Source organism: Procambarus clarkii, chromosome 11 (assembly GCF_040958095.1).
Source record: "Procambarus clarkii isolate CNS0578487 chromosome 11, FALCON_Pclarkii_2.0, whole genome shotgun sequence".
Classification (NCBI taxonomy): domain Eukaryota; kingdom Metazoa; phylum Arthropoda; class Malacostraca; order Decapoda; family Cambaridae; genus Procambarus; species Procambarus clarkii.
In genome coordinates, this window is record NC_091160.1 from 23,501,875 (window position 1) to 23,524,506 (window position 22,632).

General features: G+C 45.4%; 1 protein-coding gene across 1 annotated transcript in view; it reads left to right on the forward strand.

Moving 5' to 3' along the window:
* Positions 1–5,945: 5,945 nt before the first annotated feature.
* LOC123758527 (uncharacterized) overlaps positions 5,946–22,632 on the forward strand; it is a 489,534-nt gene continuing 472,847 nt past the window's right edge. The window contains exon 1 of the mRNA XM_069322956.1: positions 5,946–6,358. Coding sequence (XP_069179057.1) covers positions 6,103–6,358 — 256 coding nt within the window. The 5' untranslated portion in view covers positions 5,946–6,102. The remainder of the gene's footprint in view (positions 6,359–22,632) is intronic.

The following is a 22,632-nucleotide window of genomic DNA, read 5'->3' on the forward strand; positions in this document are numbered from 1 at the left end:
TTTGGTTGGAGGTGGTGGAAAAGGGGTTACTGAGGCACATCATGGGTTCAGGAGCTGACTCTCATAGTTCGTTTAGCTGAACAAGTAACAACTTTGTGAAGCTAGTTACACTCACAATATATTGTTTCTCTTACAGAAATCCAGGTATATAATGACGAGTACCTCAAGAAGCGGCCCACAACAGTCTCTGTACAAGACTGATTACACCTGAGGTGAGTCAGTTGCTGTTACCAGTCCTGCTCCACACCCAGCTACCTGGACGCCAGCTTTACAGCCAGGCAGCTTTACAGCCAGGCAGCTTTACAACCAGGCAGCTTTACAGCCAGGCAGCTTTACAACCAGGCAGCTTTACAGCCAGGCAGCTTTACAGTCAGGCAGCTTTACAGTCAGGCAGCTTTACAGTCAGGCAGCTTTACAACCAGGCAGCTTTACAGCCAGGCAGCTTTACAACCAGGCAGCTTTACAGCCAGGCAGCTCTACAGTCAGGCAGCTTTACAGTCAGGCAGCTTTACAGCCAGGCAGCTTTACAGCCAGGCAGCTTTACGACCAGGCAGCTTTACAACCAGGCAGCTTTACAGCCAGGCAGCTCTACAGTCAGGCAGCTTTACAGTCAGGCAGCTTTACAGCCAGGCAGCTTTACAGCCAGGCAGCTTTACAACCAGGCAGCTTTACAGCCAGGCAGCTTTACAACCAGGCAGCTTTACAGCCAGGCAGCTTTACAGTCAGGCAGCTTTACAGTCAGGCAGCTTTACAGTCAGGCAGCTTTACAACCAGGCAGCTTTACAGCCAGGCAGCTTTACAACCAGGCAGCTTTACAGCCAGGCAGCTTTACAGTCAGGCAGCTTTACAGTCAGGCAGCTTTACAGCCAGGCAGCTTTACAGTCAGGCAGCTTTAGAGACAAGCAGCTTTCGAGTCAGGCAGCATTACAGCCAAGCAGTTTTACAACCAGGCAGCTTTACAGACAGGCAGCTTTACAGCCAGGCAGCTTTAAAGTCAGGCAGCTTTACAGTCAGGCAGCTTTACAGTCAGGCAGCTTTAGAGACAAGCAGCTTTTGAGACAGGCAGTTTTACAGCCAAGCAGCTTTACAGCCAGGCAGCTTTACAGTCAGGCAGCTTTACAGTCAGGCAGCTTTAGAGACAAGCAGCTTTTGAGACAGGCAGCTTTACAGCCAAGCAGCTTTACAGCCAGGCAGCTTTACAGCCAAGCAGCTTTACAACCAGGCAGCTTTACAGACAGGCAGCTTTACAGCCAGGCAGCTATAAAGTCAGGCAGCTTTACAGTCAGGGAGCTTTACAGTCAGGCAGCTTTACAGTCAGGCAGCTTTACAGTCAGGCAGCTTTACAGTCAGGCAGCTTTACAGCCAGGCAGCTTTACAGTCAGACAGCTTTAGAGACAAGCAGCTTTTGAGTCAGGCAGCTTTACAGCCAAGCAGCTTTACAGCCAGGCAGCTTTACAGTCAGGCAGCTTTACAGTCAGGCAGCTTTACAGCCAGACAGCTTTACAGCCAGGCAGCTTTACAGTCAGGCAGCTTTAGAGACAAGCAGCTTTTGAGTCAGGCAGCTTTACAGCCAAGCAGCTTTACAGCCAGGCAGCTTTACAGTCAGGCAGCTTTACAGCCAAGCAGCTTTACAGCCAGGCAGCTTTACAGTCAGGCAGCTTTACAGTCTGGCAGCTTTACAGCCAGACAGCTTTACAGCCAAGCAGCTTTACAGCCAGGCAGCTATACAGCCAGGCAGGCATAAAGCTTTACAGACCGGTACCTTTACAGACAGACAGCTTTACAGCCAGACATCTTTACAGCCAGGCAGCTTTACAGCCAAGCAGCCTTACAGCTTTACAGACTTTACAGCCAGACATCTTTACAGACAGGCAGCTTTACAGCTAAGCAGCTTTACAGTCAGGCAGCTTTAGAGACAGGCAGCTTTACAGCCAAGCAGCTTTACAGCCAAGCACCTTTACAGCCAGACAGATTTACAACCAGGCAGCTTTACAGACAGGCAGCTTTATAGCCTGGCAGTTTTACAGATAGGCAGCTTTACAGTCAGGCAGCTATACAGCCAGGCAGCTTTACAGCCAGGTAGCTTTACAGCATGGCAGCTTTACAGACACGCAGCTTTACAGACAGGCAGCTTTACAGCCAGGCGGCTTTACAGACAGGCAGCTTCACAGCCAGGCAGCTTTACAGAATGGCAGCTTTACAGACAGGCAGCTTTACAGCCAGGCGGCTTTACAGACAGGCAGCTTCACAACCAGGCAGCTTTACAGCCAGGCAGCTTTACAGACAGGCAGCTTTACAGACAGGCAGCTTCACAGCCAGGCAGCTTTATAGACATGCAGTTTACATATATGCAGCTATACAACCAGGCAGCTTTACAGACAGGCAGCTATACAACCAGGCAGCTTTACAGACAGGCAGCTATACAACCAGGCAGCTTTACAGACAGGCAGCTATACAACCAGGCAGCTTTACAGACAGGCAGCTATACAACCAGGCAGCTTTACAGACAGGCAGCTATACAACCTGGCAGCTTTACAGTCAGGTGCAAGCTTAAAAGTTTCGTTCCATTGTTTGCTCTGGAGGGGAAAAATCGCATCTCTTTGATTAGAATGATTTAATATAGTTATAACAACCGCCTGAGGTGTGTATATAACGGTCTTCAACTTTCTGTTGTGACTGTTGGAGGAGGAGCTGGTGGTGTTGTGACTGTTGGAGGAGGAGCTGGTGGTGTTGTGACTGTTGGAGGAGGAGCTGCTGGTGTTGAGACTGTTGGAGGAGGAGCTGGTGGTGTTGTGACTGTTGGAGGAGGAGCTGCTGGAGTTGAGACTGTTGGAGGAGGAGCTGCTGGTGTTGTGACTGTTGGAGGAGGAGCTGCTGGTGTTGTGCCTGTTGGAGGAGGAGCTGGTGTTGTGACTGTTGGAGGAGGAGCTGCTGGTGTTGTGACTGTTGGAGGAGGAGCTGGTGGTGTTGTGACTGTTGGAGGAGGAGCTGCTGGTGTTGTGACTGTTGGAGGAGGAGCTGGTGGTGTTGTGACTGTTGGAGGAGGAGCTGCTGGAGTTGAGACTGTTGGAGGAGGAGCTGCTGGTGTTGTGACTGGTGGAGGAGGAGCTGCTGGTGTTGTGCCTGTTGGAGGAGGAGCTGCTGGAGTTGAGACTGTTGGAGGAGGAGCTGCTGGTGTTGTGACTGTTGGAGGAGGAGCTGCTGGAGTTGAGACTGTTGGAGGAGGAGCTGCTGGTGTTGTGACTGTTGGAGGAGGAGCTGCTGGAGTTGAGACTGTTGGAGGAGGAGCTGGTGGTGTTGAGACTGTTGGAGGAGGAGCTGCTGGTGTTGTGACTGTTGGAGGAGGAGCTGCTGGTGTTGTGACTGTTGGAGGAGGAGCTGCTGGTGTTGTGACTGTTGGAGGAGGAGCTGCTGGTGTTGTGACTGTTGGAGGAGGAGCTGCTGGTGTTGTGACTGGTGGAGGAGGAGCTGCTGGTGTTGTGACTGTTGGAGGAGGAGCTGCTGGTGTTGTGACTGTTGGAGGAGGAGCTGGTGGTGTTGTGACTGTTGGAGGAGGAGCTGCTGCTGTTGTGACTGTTGGAGGAGCTGGTGGTGTTGTGACTGTTGGAGGAGGAGCTGCTGCTGTTGTGACTGTTGGAGGAGGAGCTGCTGCTGTTGTGACTGTTGGAGGAGGAGCTGCTGGTGTTGTGACTGTTGGAGGAGGAGCTGCTGGTGTTGTGACTGTTGGAGGAGGAGCTGCTGGTGTTGTGACTGTTGGAGGAGGAGCTGCTGGTGTTGTGACTGTTGGAGGAGGAGCTGCTGCTGTTGTGACTGGTGGAGGAGGAGCTGCTGGTGTTGTGATTGTTGGAGGAGGAGCTGCTGGTGTTGAGGCTGGTGGAGGCGGAGCTGCTGGTGTTGTGACTGTTGGAGGAGGAGCTGCTGGTGTTGTGACTGTTGGAGGAGGAGCTGCTGGTGTTGAGGCTGGTGGAGGAGGAGCTGCTGGTGTTGTGACTGTTGGAGGAGCTGCTGGTATTGTGACTGTTGGAGGAGGAGCTGCTGGTGTTGTGACTGTTGGAGGAGGAGCTGCTGGTGTTGTGACTGTTGGAGGAGCTGCTGGTGTTGTGACTGTTGGAGGAGGAGCTGCTGGTGTTGTGACTGGTGGAGGAGGAGCTGCTGGTGTTGTGACTGTTGGAGGAGGAGCTGCTGGTGTTGTGACTGTTGGAGGAGGAGCTGCTGGTGTTGTGACTGGTGGAGGAGGAGCTGCTGGTGTTGTGACTGTTGGAGGAGGAGCTGGTGGTGTTGTGACTGTTGGAGGAGGAGCTGCTGGTGTTGTGACTGGTGGAGGAGGAGCTGCTGGTGTTGTGACTGGTGGAGGAGGAGCTGCTGGTGTTGTGACTGGTGGAGGAGGAGCTGCTGGTGTTGTGACTGGTGGAGGAGGAGCTGCTGGTGTTGTGACTGTTGGAGGAGGAGCTGGTGGTGTTGTGACTGTTGGAGGAGGAGCTGCTGGTGTTGTGACTGTTGGAGGAGGAGCTGGTGGTGTTGTGACTGTTGGAGGAGGAGCTGCTGGTGTTGTGACTGTTGGAGGAGGAGCTGGTGGTGTTGTGACTGTTGGAGGAGGAGCTGCTGGTGTTGTGACTGTTGGAGGAGGAGCTGCTGCTGTTGTGACTGTTGGAGGAGGAGCTGCTGGTGTTGTGACTGGTGGAGGAGCTGCTGGTGTTGTGACTGTTGGAGGAGGAGCTGGTGGTGTTGTGACTGTTGGAGGAGGAGCTGGTGGTGTTGTGACTGTTGGAGGAGGAGCTGCTGGTGTTGTGACTGGTGGAGGAGGAGCTGCTGGAGTTGAGACTGTTGGAGGAGGAGCTGCTGGTGTTGTGACTGGTGGAGGAGGAGCTGCTGGTGTTGGGACTGCTGGAGGAGGAGCTGCTGGAGTTGAGACTGTTGGAGGAGGAGCTGGTGGTGTTGTGACTGTTGGAGGAGGAGCTGGTGGTGTTGTGACTGTTGGAGGAGGAGCTGCTGGTGTTGTGACTGGTGGAGGAGGAGCTGCTGGAGTTGAGACTGTTGGAAGAGGAGCTGCTGGTGTTGTGACTGGTGGAGGAGCTGCTGGTGTTGTGACTGGTGGAGGAGGAGCTGCTGGTGTTAATTCGCCGACAACAGAACTGATGAAATGTGATCTTTTCGCTAACAAGTTATCGTGTTATGCGAGGGATTTTTAGCATGTTTTCATAAAGTTGTATTTTGGCGTAAGTAAGCGAGGAGGTAAGTGGGTGGTGGTGGTGGGTGGTGGTGGGTGGTGGTGGGTGGTGGTGGTGGTGGTGGTGATGGTGGAGGAGACAGGTGGAGGCAGGTGGTGGTGGTGGTGGTGGTTGTGGTGTAGGAGGAGGTAGGTGGTGGTGGTGGAGGAGACAGGTGGAGGCAGGTGGTGGTGGTGGTGGTTGTGGTGTAGGAGGAGGTAGGTGGTGGTGGTGGAGGAGACAGGTGGAGGCAGGTGGTGGTGGTGGTGGTTGTGGTGTAGGAGGAGGTAGGTGGTGGTGGTGGAGGAGACAGGTGGAGGCAGGTGGTGGTGGTGGAGGAGACAGGTGGAGGCAGGTGGTGGTGGTGGTGGTTGTGGTGTAGGAGGAGGTAGGTGGTGGTGGTGGAGGAGGGTCGCCGGGGTGGCCACCTTCAGTGTTGGTCTGACGCCCGTGTGAGTGAGACGTACCACTGTGCGAGCTCCGGATGTTGGCCTGCCCACTGTGGCACTCGGCCTAACCAACCCTCCCTCACGTTCACACGTTTCGTGTGGCACTCCCCCCCCCCTCCCCCTTCACTCTTCCTTCGTTAACGGCAGCAGCAGTGTAACCCCCCCCCTCTCCCCTCCCCCTTGTGATAACGAAATTAACATTTTATGATTATATATTATTGATGTGATGAATATATGGATAGTGTGAATATTATGTGATGATTATATATTTTTTTTACCTCAGAAACAAGTCATCAAAACTTGTGTGTTGTTTTTAGCTCTTCAATGCAAGTTTGAGGATAACAGTTGCAACACAGCTTGGAATGATATACACAAGTGCAGCAACTCAGTAGAAACGTCCCGAGGGAGTCGAAGCTTCTCACGAAGAGGAAATTATTAGTTTGTACATGTGGATATCAGGCGTAGAGGAGGCGCTGCCTGGGGGGCGCTGGAGCAGTGGGCGTGTGGTGCGGGCGTGGTGGAGACGGGCGTGGTGGCCCACCGGGTCAGCGGTGGTGCTCCTGGTGGTGGTTCTCAGTGCTCTCTGGGGTGGGGGCGAGGGCCTGGACGAGGGGTCCTCGCCACCCCTGCCTCGCCAGCAGCAGTCTCCGCCCCTCGCCAGTGATATCCTTGCCCGTTATCCTGGCCAAGACGACTACATCAGTGAGTACCCCTCTCAGCATCTTCCCCTCGTAGCAGGCAGTTCCCCTTTAGCATCCCCCCCCCCCTCTTATTTTTCATTTTATTTTTATTTAAGTAGTTGAATTGACCCGAGTTTCAAATTGATGATATTAATAATAATTTTTGCTGTCGCTTTAATTGTAATTCATAAATGAATTTGGACTGTTTTGACCTCAAGCGATTACGACTAAAGTCATTTATTTATGTTGTAGTGAGCTTTGATGCGGTTATTGGCGCTCACACTACGAAGATGATGGCCACTTTAAACACCACTTTTCTGGAATATCTGTGGGAAAAAGTTCCTCTGTAGTTCCTATAGAATTACTCCAAGACTTATTTCAGCAGTTCTGAAGCGCTTTTATTCAGCGTTATTGTTCTGATTAAATATCTTGTAATACTCAACTACACACACACTCAGGTTAGGATATATATATATATATATATATATATATATATATATATATATATATATATATATATATATATATATATATATATATGTATATATATATATATATATATATATATATATATATATATATATATATATATATATATATATATATATATATATATCAAGGTCAAGGTACTGGGAACGTTTGAGGGTGATCCTGGATGTCATGGGTTCGAATCCCGGATGGGTCATTTAGAGTTCTTGGTGATATATATATATATATATATATATATATATATATATATATATATATATATATATATATATATATATATATATATATATATATAAAGTGTGTGTGAGTGTACTCGTTCTCACCAACATTTATTTGCTAATATGTACTTGCAGTGTCAAGTATGGACGCGCGCGCGTGCGCCCGGGTACATGAATTTATTCATCCATGCGTCACTGGTGATGCGCAGGAGAGTAATAATGTGCGCATGTTTATACACTGTTTACAGTGATCATAAACTAAAGCAAGAACAAGAATTCTTCAAGATTTTTCAAATAATTGTCTTCCTTTTCTTCGCCTGTATCAGGGGGGGGGGGGTGCCTTGGCCCTCAAACTTGGGGAACAAAAATTTTGAGTGAAAAAATGAATTTAGAAAGTATTATCAATATTAAAGCATTGATAACACAAGTCATAAGGCCTTCGACCGGTATATAGACATTAAAATATATTCACACTGATACAGAACTATTGTGTATTAAACGTATTATGCTAATTTACTACGATCATACACGCAGTGAAATAACGCGAAGATTATCCAATTATTTTCAATTATCAGGGGAAAACGCCAAGTCATTACGACTTTATAGCACTTGGAAGCGGGCAGGATAAGGATTTGAAATGGGACGGGAGGAAAGGAATGGTGCCCAACCACTAACACGGTCGGGGACTGAAAAGATTATCCAAGGCATCGAAATGTGTGACAAATTGTTCGTTTTAACGTAAATAATAGTTGAACAAATCCACAAGGGCCGTGATGAGGGCCCTTTAATATTTGTTAATATGTTATATAACGCTATTGTGATTTATGTGCGTATAAATAATGGATATTAATGTACATGCGTTTGTTAAACATTCTAACTGATATTAAACGGAATATATTGTTACATTTCTATGTTTTTTCTACTGATTTTTAGTTTGAATATTATTACAATGACGATTTTCTTTATGTATTTCACCTTTAACTTTCCGAGTGATGTCGCACTCCTGGGAAAAAATATAAATGAAACATTATAAATGCACACACACACACAATGTTACATTTACCAGTAGGTCAATAGTGGGCGACTCCTGTAGAGAGGGACTCCTGTAGAGAGCGACTCCTGTAGAGAGGGACTCCTGTAGAGAGGGACTCCTGTAGAGAGGGACTCCTGTAGAGAGGGGCTCCTGTAGAGAGGGACTCCTGTAGAGAGCGACTCCTGTAGAGAGGGACTCCCGTAGAGAGGGACTCCTGTAGAGAGGGACTCCTGTAGAGAGGGACTCCTGTAGAGAGGGACTCCCGTAGAGAGGGACTCCTGTAGAGAGCGACTCCTGTAGAGAGGGACTCCTGTAGAGAGGGACTCCTGTAGAGAGGGACTCCTGTAGAGAGGGGCTCCTGTAGAGAGGGACTCCCGTAGAGAGGGGCTCCTGTAGAGAGGGACTCCTGTAGAGAGGGACTCCTGTAGAGAGGGACTCCTGTAGAGAGGGACTCCCGTAGAGAGGGGCTCCTGTAGAGAGGGGCTCCTGTAGAGAGGGACTCCTGTAGAGAGGGGCTCCTGTAGAGAGGGGCTCCTGTAGAGAGGGACTCCTGTAGAGAGGGACTCCCGTAGAGAGGGACTCCTGTAGAGAGGGACTCCTGTAGAGAGGGACTCCCGTAGAGAGGGACTCCTGTAGAGAGGGACTCCTGTAGAGAGGGACTCCTGTAGAGAGGGACTCCTGTAGAGAGGGACTCCTGTAGAGAGGGACTCCTGTAGAGAGGGACTCCTGTAGAGAGGGACTCCCGTAGAGAGGGACTCCCGTAGAGAGGGACTCCTGTAGAGAGGGACTCCTGTAGAGAGGGACTCCTGTAGAGAGGGACTCCTGTAGAGAGGGGCTCCTGTAGAGAGGGGCTCCTGTAGAGAGGGACTCCTGTAGAGAGGGACTCCTGTAGAGAGGGACTCCCGTAGAGAGGGACTCCCGTAGAGAGGGACTCCTGTAGAGAGGGACTCCTGTAGAGAGGGACTCCCGTAGAGAGGGACTCCCGTAGAGAGGGACTCCTGTAGAGAGGGACTCCCGTAGAGAGGGACTCCCGTAGAGAGGGACTCCTGTAGAGAGGGGCTCCTGTAGAGAGGGACTCCTGTAGAGAGGGACTCCTGTAGAGAGGGACTCCCGTAGAGAGGGACTCCCGTAGAGAGGGACTCCTGTAGAGAGGGGCTCCTGTAGAGAGGGACTCCTGTAGAGAGGGACTCCTGTAGAGAGGGACTCCCGTAGAGAGGGGCTCCTGTAGAGAGGGGCTCCTGTAGAGAGGGGCTCCTGTAGAGAGGGACTCCAGTAGAGAGGGACTCCTGTAGAGAGGGACTCCCGTAGAGAGGGACTCCCGTAGAGAGGGACTCCTGTAGAGAGGGACTCCCGTAGAGAGGGACTCCCGTAGAGAGGGACTCCTGTAGAGAGGGGCTCCTGTAGAGAGGGACTCCTGTAGAGAGGGACTCCTGTAGAGAGGGACTCCTGTAGAGAGGGACTCCCGTAGAGAGGGGCTCCTGTAGAGAGGGGCTCCTGTAGAGAGGGACTCCTGTAGAGAGGGGCTCCTGTAGAGAGGGGCTCCTGTAGAGAGGGACTCCTGTAGAGAGGGACTCCCGTAGAGAGGGACTCCTGTAGAGAGGGACTCCTGTAGAGAGGGACTCCTGTAGAGAGGGACTCCTGTAGAGAGGGACTCCTGTAGAGAGGGACTCCTGTAGAGAGGGACTCCTGTAGAGAGGGACTCCTGTAGAGAGGGACTCCTGTAGAGAGGGACTCCCGTAGAGAGGGACTCCCGTAGAGAGGGACTCCTGTAGAGAGGGACTCCTGTAGAGAGGGACTCCTGTAGAGAGGGACTCCTGTAGAGAGGGGCTCCTGTAGAGAGGGGCTCCTGTAGAGAGGGACTCCTGTAGAGAGGGACTCCTGTAGAGAGGGACTCCCGTAGAGAGGGACTCCCGTAGAGAGGGACTCCTGTAGAGAGGGACTCCTGTAGAGAGGGACTCCCGTAGAGAGGGACTCCCGTAGAGAGGGACTCCTGTAGAGAGGGACTCCCGTAGAGAGGGACTCCCGTAGAGAGGGACTCCTGTAGAGAGGGGCTCCTGTAGAGAGGGACTCCTGTAGAGAGGGACTCCTGTAGAGAGGGACTCCCGTAGAGAGGGACTCCCGTAGAGAGGGACTCCTGTAGAGAGGGGCTCCTGTAGAGAGGGACTCCTGTAGAGAGGGACTCCTGTAGAGAGGGACTCCCGTAGAGAGGGGCTCCTGTAGAGAGGGGCTCCTGTAGAGAGGGGCTCCTGTAGAGAGGGACTCCAGTAGAGAGGGACTCCTGTAGAGAGGGACTCCCGTAGAGAGGGACTCCCGTAGAGAGGGACTCCTGTAGAGAGGGACTCCCGTAGAGAGGGACTCCCGTAGAGAGGGACTCCTGTAGAGAGGGGCTCCTGTAGAGAGGGACTCCTGTAGAGAGGGACTCCTGTAGAGAGGGACTCCCGTAGAGAGGGACTCCCGTAGAGAGGGACTCCTGTAGAGAGGGACTCCCGTAGAGAGGGACTCCTGTAGAGAGGGACTCCTGTAGAGAGGGACTCCCGTAGAGAGGGGCTCCTGTAGAGAGGGACTCCTGTAGAGAGGGACTCCCGTAGAGAGGGACTCCCGTAGAGAGGGACTCCTGTAGAGAGGGACTCCTGTAGAGAGGGACTCCTGTAGAGAGGGACTCCCGTAGAGAGGGACTCCCGTAGAGAGGGACTCCTGTAGAGAGGGACTCCTGTAGAGAGGGACTCCCGTAGAGAGGGACTCCCGTAGAGAGGGACTCCTGTAGAGAGGGACTCCTGTAGAGAGGGACTCCTGTAGAGAGGGGCTCCCGTAGAGAGGGACTCCTGTAGAGAGGGACTCCCGTAGAGAGGGACTCCTGTAGAGAGGGACTCCTGTAGAGAGGGGCTCCTGTAGAGAGGGACTCCTGTAGAGAGGGACTCCTGTAGAGAGGGACTCCTGTAGAGAGGGACTCCTGTAGAGAGGGACTCCTGTAGAGAGGGGCTCCTGTAGAGAGGGACTCCTGTAGAGAGGGACTCCTGTAGAGAGGGACTCCCGTAGAGAGGGGCTCCTGTAGAGAGGGGCTCCTGTAGAGAGGGGCTCCTGTAGAGAGGGGCTCCTGTAGAGAGGGACTCCTGTAGAGAGGGACTCCTGTAGAGAGGGACTCCTGTAGAGAGGGGCTCCCGTAGAGAGGGACTCCTGTAGAGAGGGACTCCCGTAGAGAGGGGCTCCTGTAGAGAGGGGCTCCTGTAGAGAGGGGCTCCTGTAGAGAGGGACTCCTGTAGAGAGGGACTCCTGTAGAGAGGGGCTCCTGTAGAGAGGGACTCCTGTAGAGAGGGGCTCCTGTAGAGAGGGACTCCTGTAGAGAGGGACTCCTGTAGAGAGGGGCTCCTGTAGAGAGGGACTCCTGTAGAGAGGGACTCCTGTAGAGAGGGACTCCTGTAGAGAGGGACTCCTGTAGAGAGGGACTCCTGTAGAGAGGGGCTCCTGTAGAGAGGGACTCCTGTAGAGAGGGACTCCTGTAGAGAGGGACTCCTGTAGAGAGGGGCTCCTGTAGAGAGGGACTCCTGTAGAGAGGGGCTCCTGTAGAGAGGGACTCCTGTAGAGAGGGACTCCTGTAGAGAGGGACTCCCGTAGAGAGGGGCTCCTGTAGAGAGGGGCTCCTGTAGAGAGGGACTCCTGTAGAGAGGGACTCCTGTAGAGAGGGGCTCCTGTAGAGAGGGACTCCTGTAGAGAGGGACTCCTGTAGAGAGGGACTCCTGTAGAGAGGGACTCCTGTAGAGAGGGACTCCTGTAGAGAGGGACTCCTGTAGAGAGGGACTCCTGTAGAGAGGGACTCCTGTAGAGAGGGACTCCTGTAGAGAGGGACTCCTGTAGAGAGGGACTCCCATAGAGAGGGACTCCTGTAGAGAGGGACTCCCGTAGAGAGGGACTCCTGTAGAGAGGGACTCCTGTAGAGAGGGACTCCTGTAGAGAGGGACTCCTGTAGAGAGGGACTCCTGTAGAGAGGGACTCCCATAGAGAGGGACTCCTGTAGAGAGGGACTCCCGTAGAGAGGGACTCCTGTAGAGAGGGACTCCTGTAGAGAGGGACTCCTATAGAAAGCGACTCCCATAGAGAGGGACTCGCACATAATTATAATTGCTGTGTTGGCAAAATGACATTCACTGCTCCGGATCACTCCTGTAAACTGACTGTAAACTAACTAAAGCATCAAACCCTGTCTCACAAGGCAGCTTCACCAGCTGTGTAAAGCCCCGTCCATGATAAGAGACAGTGGCTGGTACTCTGAGTTTACCTGGGGGTAAATGTCTCCGTAGCTGGTACACTGAGTTTACCTGGGGGGGTACATGTCCCCGTAGCTGGTACTCTTAGTTTACCTGGGGTAGATGTCCGCGTAGCTGGTACACTTAGTTTACCTGGGTGTAAATGTCTGCGTAGCTGGTACTCTTAGTTTACCTAGGGGTAAATATCTCCGTAGCTGGTACTCTTAGTTTACCTGGTGGTAGAAGTCTCCGTAGCTGGTACTCTTAGTTTACCTGGGGTAGATGTCCGCGTAGCTGGTACTCGTAGTTTACCTGGGGGTAAATGTCTCCGTAGCTGGTACTCTTAGTTTACCTGGGGGTAAATGTCTCCGTAGCTGGTACTCTTAGTTTACCTGGGGGTAAACGTCTCCGTAGCTGGTACTCTTAGTTTACCTGGGGTAAAGTTTACCTGTTTTTTTTCCTAATCAGTGGGAAATTAAGATGAAGGTAAATTAGTTGGTTATATATATATATATATATATATATATATATATATATATATATATATATATATATATATATATATATATATATATATATATATATATATATATATATATGTCGTACCTAGTAGCCAGAACGCACTTCTCAGCCTACTATGCAATGCCCAATTTGCCTAGTAAGCCAAGTTTTCATGAATTAATTGTTTTTCGACTACCAAACCTACTTAACCTAACCTAACTTAACTTTTTCCGCTACCTAACCCAACCTAACCTATAAAGATAGGTTAGGTTAGGTTAGGTAGGGTTGGTTAGGTTCGGTCATATATCTATGTTAATTTTAACTCCAATAAAAAAAAATTTACCTCATTCATAATGAAATGGGTAGCTTTATCATTTCATAAGAAAGAAATTAGAGAAAATATATTAATTCAGGAAAACTTGGCTTATTAGGCAAATCGGGCCTTGTATAGTAGGCCGAGAAGTGCATTCTGGCTACTAGGTACGACATATATATATATATATATATATATATATATATATATATATATATATATATATATATATATATATATATATATATATATATATATATATATATATATATATATATATATTGGTGTATACTGGCAGCAGGTTTTCTTTCAAACATGTTTCATTGAATATGACCGCATATTCTGTATTTATTATTTTCTGGTTTAGGGCTTCTATCCCTCTAACTATTTTCTTAGCATCAGGGCTTAATTGAAATAGGAGTTCTCCAAAACTCATTTTCGTACTTTTAAGGTGAAGAAAAGAAGTGATTTACTATAGAGTGTATTACACTTATTTGTATAATTTGCACGACGTTTCGAACCTCCATGGTTCATTCTCAAGTGAACAGATCTTACAATACTAGTTGATTTTATACCCGCATTAGGTCAGGTGATAATACAATGAAGGTGAAAACATGGGGGGATACATAAGGGATAAACATAGGGGCTGCAGAAGGCTTATTGGCCCATACGAGGCATCTCCTATCTAAACACAAAGATTAATCCAGTACTGGATTAATATATATATTTATATATATATATTTAATATTTATATATATATATTTTATATATATATATATATATATATATATATATATATATATATATATATATATATATATATATATATATATATGCACAGACTACCCTATTCCAGTAGCTGAAGTTTATAACTTTTTAGACACTCAACCCACCAGGGGACTCGAACACTGGCCAACAAGGTGGCAGTTGCATGCTGTATCCACTACACTATACTTCAAAGCCATAAGAGAGGTAGGAATTCTGGGGTATTTAACCAACCAGAACTCCAATCCTCTCCCAGGCAATGAGATAGTGTGGGACCTCGGATGCTCTTTCATCGGTTCCTGTTATATGAGAAAACTCAGTGCCAAATGCTTAATGCACAGACTACCCTATTCCAGTAGCTGAAGTTTATAACTTTTTAGACACTCAACCCACCAGGGGACTCGAACACTGGCCAACAAGGTGGCAGTTGCATACTGTATCCACTACACTATACTTCAAAGCCATAAGAGAGGTAGGAATTCTGGGGTATTTAACCAACCAGAACTCCAATCCTCTCCCAGGCAATGAGATAGTGTGGGACCTCGGATGCTCTTTCATCGGTTCCTGTTATATGGGAAAATTCAGTGCCAAATGCTTTGGCACTGAGTTTTCCCATATAACAGGAACCGATGAAAGAGCATCCGAGGTCCCACACTATCTCATTGCCTGGGAGAGGATTGGAGTTCTGGTTGGTTAAATACCCCAGAATTCCTACCTCTCTTATGGCTTTGAAGTATAGTGTAGTGGATACAGCATGCAACTGCCACCTTGTTGGCCAGTGTTCGAGTCCCCTGGTGGGTTAAGTGTCTAAAATGTTATATATATATATATATATATATATATATATATATATATATATATATATATATATATATATATATATATATATATATATATATATATATATATATATATATATATATATATGCGAACAAGCCTGAATGGTCCCCAGGACAATATGCAACTAAAAACTCACACCCCAGAAGTGACTCGAACCCATACTCCCAGAAGCAATGCAACTGGTATGTACAAGACGCCTTAATCCACTTGACCATCACGACCGGACAGAATGAGGTGATAGCCAAGGCTATTTGAACCACCCCACCGCCGGCACTCGGATAGTAATCTTGGGCATAGCATTTTACCAAATCACCTCATTCTTTGGGGCACACGTGAGGAACACAAATGCGAACAAGCCTGAATGGTCCCCAGGACAATATGCAACTGAAAACTCACACCCCAGAAGTGACTCGAACCCATACTCCCAGAAGCAACGCAACTGGTATGTACAAGACGCCTTAATCCACTTGACCATCACGACCGGACAGAATGAGGTGATAGCCGAGGCTATTTGAACCACCCCACCGCCGGCACTCGGATAGTAATCTTGGGCATAGCATTTTACCAAATCACCTCATTCTTTGGGGCACACGTGAGGAACACAAATGCGAACAAGCCTGAATGGTCCCCAGGACAATATGCAACTGAAAACTCACACCCCAGAAGTGACTCGAACCCATACTCCCAGAAGCAACGCAACTGGTATGTACAAGATGCCTTAATCCACTTGACCATCACGACTGGACAGAATGAGGTGATAGCCGAGGCTATTTGAACCACCCCACCGCCGGCACTCGGATAGTAATCTTGGGCATAGCATTTTACCAAATCACCTCATTCTTTGGGGCACACGTGAGGAACACAAATGCGAACAAGCCTGAATGGTCCCCAGGACAATATGCAACTGAAAACTCACACCCCAGAAGTGACTCGAACCCATACTCCCAGAAGCAACGCAACTGGTATGTACAAGACGCCTTAATCCACTTGACCATCACGACCGGACAGAATGAGGTAATAGCCGAGGCTATTTGAACCACCCCACCGCCGGCACTCGGATAGTAATCTTGGGCATAACATTTTACCAAATCACCTCATGATTTGCTATGCCCAAGATTACTATCCGAGTGCCGGCGGTGGGGTGGTTCAAATAGCCTCGGCTATCACCTCATTCTGTCCGGTCGTGATGGTCAAGTGGAATAAGGCGTCTTGTACATACCAGTTGCGTTGCTTCTGGGAGTATGGGTTCGAGTCACTTCTGGGGTGTGAGTTTTCAGTTGCATATTGTCCTGGGGACCATTCAGGCTTGTTCGCATTTGTGTTCCTCACGTGTGCCCCAAAGAATGAGGTGATTTGGTAAAATGCTATGGCCAAGATTACTATCCGAGTGCCGGCGGTGGGGTGGTTCAAATAGCCTCGGCTATCACCTCATTCTGTCCGGTCGTGATGGTCAAGTGGATTAAGGCGTCTTGTACATACCAGTTGCGTTGCTTCTGGGAGTATGGGTTCGAGTCACTTCTGGGGTGTGAGTTTTCAGTTATATATATATATATATGTCGTACCTAGTAGCCAGAACGCACTTCTCAGCCTACTATGCAAGGCCCGATTTGCCAAATAAGCCAAGTTTTCATGAATTAATTGTTTTTCGACAAACCTAACCTACCTAACCTAACCTAACCTAACTTTTTCGGCTACCTAACCTAACCTAACCTATAAAGATAGGTTAGGTTAGGTTAGGTAGGGTTGGTTAGGTTCGGTCATATATCTACGTTATTTTTAACTACAATAAAAAAATATTGACCTCATACATAATGAAATGGGTAGCTTTATCTTTTCATAAGAAAAAAATTTGAGAAAATATATTAATTCAGGAAAACTTGGCTTATTAGGCAAATTTGGTCTTGCATAGTAGGCTGACAAGTGCGTTCTGGCTACTAGGTACGACATATATATATATATATATATATATATATATATATATATATATATATATATATATATATATATATATATATATATATATATTAGTATATTTTGGTAGCAGTCTTTCCTGTAGACATATATTATTAAATATGACCGAAAAAGTAAGATTAATAATTCTAACACGAATTTTCTCAATCTTTCGTACATTACGCTTCACTGTTGGAGGTAAATCAAAAATCACTTCTCCAAAATTCATTTTTATTTCTAGTCTGACGCGACACAGGCGCGTTTCGTAAAACTTATTACATTTTCAAAGACTTCACAAATACACAACTGATTAGAACTTACGTATCTCTGATTTTATATCTACATTTGAGTGAGGTGGGAGGGGTGATGTGGCATTAACACAAGACAGAACAAGAGGGGATATTAATAGGGTATTAAAAGTATCAACACAAGACAGAACAGAAACAATGGGTATTGAATAGAAGTGTTTGTAGAAAGCCTATTGGTCCATATTCCTTGATGCTTCTATATTGGAGCGGAGTCTTGAGGTGGGTAGAATATAGTTGTGCAATAATTGGCTGTTGATTGCTGGTGTTGACTTCTTGATGTGTAGTGCCTCGCAAACGTCAAGCCGCCTGCTATCGCTGTATCTATCGATGATTTCTGTGTTGTTTACTAGGATTTCTCTGGCGATGGTTTGGTTATGGGAAGAGATTATACGTTCCATAATGGAGCCCTGTTGCTTATGCATCGTTAAACGCCTAGAAAGAGATGTTGTTGTCTTGCCTATATACTGGGTTTTTTGGAGCTTACAGTCCCCAAGTGGGCATTTGAAGGCATAGACGACGTTAGTCTCTTTTAAAGCGTTCTATTTTGTGTCTGGAGAGTTTCTCATGAGTAGGCTGGCCGTTTTTCTGGTTTTATAGTAAATCGTCAGTTGTATCCTCTGATTTTTGTCTGTAGGGATAACGTTTCTATTAACAATATCTTTCAGGACCCTTTCCTCCGTTTTATGAGCTGTGGAAAAGAAGTTCCTGTAAAATAGTCTAATAGGGGGTATAGGTGTTGTGTTAGTTGTCTCTTCAGAGGTTGCATGGCTTTTCACTTTCCTTCTTATGATGTCTTCGATGAAACCATTGGAGAAGCCGTTATTGACTAGGACCTGCCTTACCCTACAGAGTTCTTCGTCGACTTGCTTCCATTCTGAGCTGTGGCTGAGAGCACGGTCGACGTATGCGTTAACAACACTCCTCTTGTACCTGTCAGGGCAGTCGCTGTTGGCATTTAGGCACATTCCTATGTTTGTTTCCTTAGTGTAGACTGCAGTGTGGAAACCTCCGCCCTTTTCCATGACTGTTACATCTAGAAAAGGCAGCTTCCCATCCTTTTCCGTCTCGTAAGTGAAACGCAGCACGGAACTCTGCTCAAATGCCTCCTTCAGCTCCTGCAGATGTCTGACATCAGGTACCTGTGTTAAAATGTCGTCAACATACCTGCAGTATATGGCCGGTTTCAAATTCATGTCGACTAAGACTTTTTGCTCGATGGTACCCATGTAGAAGTTTGCAAACAGGACACCTAGGGGAGAACCCATGGCGACCCCATCTACTTGCTTATACATGTGCCTATCCGGGCTCAAGAAGGGTGCCTCTTTAGTACAAGCTTGGAGTAGTTTCCTAAGAATACTTTCTGGCATGTCAAGAGGAGTACAGGCTGGATCACGATACACTCTGTCGGCTATCATTCTGATTGTCTCGTCCACAGGTACGTTGGTAAACAGCGATTCTACGTCCAACGAGGCTCTTATCCCTGTGGCCCGTGTGCCCCGCAGTAAGTCCACAAATTCCTTTGGAGACTTCAGGCTGAAGGCGCAAGGAACATAAGGAGTCAGCAGGCCGTTGAGTCGCTTCGCTAGTCTGTACGTGGGTGTGGGTATCTGGCTAATGATTGGCCGAAGTGGGTTTACAGGCTTGTGCGTCTTGACATTTCCATACGCATATCCAGGTTTATATTCCCCAATGATCTTTGGCAGGTGGAGTCCGGATTTCTTGGCGTTCACAGTTTCGATCAGTTTGTTGACCTTTGCTTTTAATTCGGCTGTAGTGTCCTTCGTTACCCTTTGGAACTTAGTTTGGTCAGAGAGTATGATGTTCATTTTCGCCAGATATTCGTCTTTTTTAAGAATGACATATATTGGCGACTTGTCACCTCTCCTGACAACTATCTCCTTGTTCTCACGAAGGCTTTTAGCTGCCGCTTTAAGCTCGGGGAACAGTATGGTGCTTCTGTAGTTAGGTTAGGTTAGGTTAGGTAGGGTTGGTTAGGTTCGGTCATATATCTACGTTAATTTTAACTCCAATAACAAAAAATTGACCTCATACATAATGAAATGGGTAGCTTTATCATTTCATAAGAAAAAAAATTGAGAAAATATATTAATTCAGGAAAACTTGGCTTATTAGGCAAATCGGGCCTTGCATAGTAGGCTGAGAAGTGAGTTCTGGCTACTAGGTACGACATATATATATATATATATATATATATATATATATATATGTCGTACCTAGTAGCCAGAACTCACTTCTCAGGCTACTATGCGAGGCCCGATTTGCCTAATAAGCCAAGTTTTACTGAATTAATATATTTTCTCTAATTTTTTTCTTATGAAATGATAAAGCTACCTATTTCATTATGTATGAGGTCAATTTTTTTTATTGGACTTAAAATTAACGTAGATATATGACCGAACCTAACCAACCCTACCTAACCTAACCTAACCTATCTTTATAGGTTAGGTTAGGTTAGGTAGCCGAAAACGTTAGGTTAGGTTAGGTTAGGTAGGTTAGGTTGTCGAAAAAACATTAATTCATGAAAACTAGGCTTATTAGGCAAATCGGGCCTTGCATAGTAGGCTGAAAAGTGAGTTCTGGCTACTAGGTACGACATATATATATATATATATATATATATATATATATATATATATATATATATATATATATATATATATATATATATATATATATATATATGTCGTACCTAATAGCCAGAACTCACTTCTCAGCCTACTATTCAAAGCCCGATTTGCCTAATAAGCCAAGTTTTCATGAATTAATATATTTACTATAATTTTTTTCTTATGAAATGATAAAGCAACCCTTTTCTCTATGTATGAGGTCAATTTTTTTTTATTGGAGTAAAAATTAACGTAGATATATGACCGAACCTAACCAACCCTACCTAACCTAACCTAACCTATATTTATAGGTAAGGTTAGGTTAGGTAGCCAAAAAAAGCTAGGTTAGGTTAGGTTAGGTAGGTTAGGTAGACGAAAAAACATTAATTCATGAAAACTTGGCTTATTAGGCAAATCGGGCCTTGAATAGTAGGCTGAGAAGTGCGTTCTGGCTATTAGGTACGACATATATATATATATATATATATATATATATATATATATATATATATATATATATATATATATATATATATATATATATTCATTGAATATGACCGCATATTCTGTATTTAATTTTTTCTGGTTTAGGGCTTCTATCCCTCTAACTATTTTCTTAGCATCAGGGCTTAATTGAAATAGGAGTTCTCCAAAACTCATTTTCGTACTTTTAAGGTGAAGAAAAGAAGTGATTTACTATAGAGTGTATTACACTTATTTATATAATTTGCACAACGTTTCGAACCTCCATGGTTCATTCTCAAGTGAACAGATCTTACAATACTAGTTGATTTTATACCCGCACTGGGTCAGGTGATAATACAATAAAGGTGAAAACATGGGGGGATACATAAGGGATAAATGTGAGGTGAAAATTAGAGGCTGCAGAAGGCTTATTGGCCCATACGAGGCAGCTCCTATCTAAACACAAAGATTAATCCAGTGTAATTGGCCTATTATGTTGGACATTGTCTTCTGTGTTGGCATCGATATGTTCTTGTCTTGTCCTTACTCTCATGGTGGGTAGAGTAAATAGTTCCGTGATTTGGGTGTTCATGGTAGGTCGCTCTATTCTTATGTGAATTGCCTCAAGAATTTGTAATCTTCTTGCATCTTGGGTTTTGTCTAATATGCAGGTATTCTTGTTCAACATTTCTCTTGTTAGAGTAATGTCTTGGGCTTGTCAAGCCCATGACATTATATATATATATATATATATATATATATATATATATATATATATATATATATATATATATATATATATATATATATATGTATATATATATATATATATATATATATATATATATATATATATATATATATATATATATATATATATATATATATATATATATATATATATATATATATATATATATATATATATATGCCTGGTGTTGACTTCTCTCTCTCTCTCTATATATATATATATATATATATATATATATATATATATATATATATATATATATATATATATATATATATATATATTTATATAATATAGTTAATATTCGATCGCGTTATCACAGCTGATTTGATGTAGTCTCATCGTCACAGGTGGCTGTTCAGATCTGACGGTCTCATACGATACCATGAGAGGCTAAATCACAAGCTTCCATATGCAACATTATTAAATATTAATAACGTCAAATTAACAATGTTTACGGACGCCTGGCTACGCGGTAACACACTGGACGATACTGAACCATTGTCATTCAGCTGTGAACCATTGACCACATAATACTGGATGCTATTAAAGCCAATGGTAAGTGTTGTGTTCCATTTAATCGAGGGATGAGTGTTAAATCCAATAGCGAATTTCTGATAACAGAAAATCCGCTATTGAATTGATCAGAAACTCGCTACTGGATTTAAAAGAAAATCCGCTATTGAATTTAAATCCAATAGCAAGTTTTCTGATAAATTCAATAGCGGATTTTCTGTTAAATCCAATAGTTAGTATTCTGTTAAATCAAATAGCGAGTTTTTTGTTTAATCCAATGGCGGGTTTTCCGCTAATTTTTTTGACTGAATAATAGTTTCTGTCGGAAAACGCGACACAATTTACTAATATTAAATACAACAGGCAGATAGTATTGCTGCTGTGGTATACACAAGTTAACCCATAGAAAATGTAGCTTGTAGTATAATTTTCCATCAATAGAAAACGGGATATCATTGCCACAGTGCTATAAATTCACCAGCTATTCTCCTAGGAATTATACTTAATACAGTAGTCTTTGGACTTATAATATCATAAAAACATCTCATTTGAATTAACTTAATTATCAGTACCAAACTGAGTAAATGTGACCCTTCTACCACATTGGCATCTGGACAAAGAGAGCCAAAAGCGTCAGTGGTGAGGGAGGTCCGCCATTGTTAAGAACATAATGGCTGGAGCAAATTCAGCGCCTATAAATTTTCCTTTGGACGAAGCGTTATGGAGATCAAATTAATACTTCTTCCATCATCAACACGCAGTCAACATCTAAACAAGGGAAGTGTCTTACCGAAACTCGTTTATCTAATCATTTCTGGCTAGTTAATATTAAGTAGATATAGGGCGGAACTGGTTAGGTTGCTAGACAAGCCACTAAACACAGGTAATTAGTTCTTGTCCTTTTCTAATAATATATAAATGTTTTATCTGATATAGCTGTTATATATTTGGATTCCGGCTTTACAGCTAGTGCCCTTTGACAAGAATTATAGAAGAGGAAGCAAGAATTAATCTTGGTACATCAGTTACTTGGGTGTTGGATGCTAGCCTCACCCAGGGGGATTATATGGTGTCTACATCCTAGTTATACCTGGTGGACTAGGCCTACCATACAATAAGATAAGGCACCTCTAAAATTTATTTACTAATATATGTAGTTTAATACTAAAGTTTGATTGACTGCATATATATAAATTTAATATAATCCCCCCCCCTAATGTAAAAGAATCAGGTTGTGAGAATAATTGCAGAAATTCAGTCCGCTAAACATCATACAAAT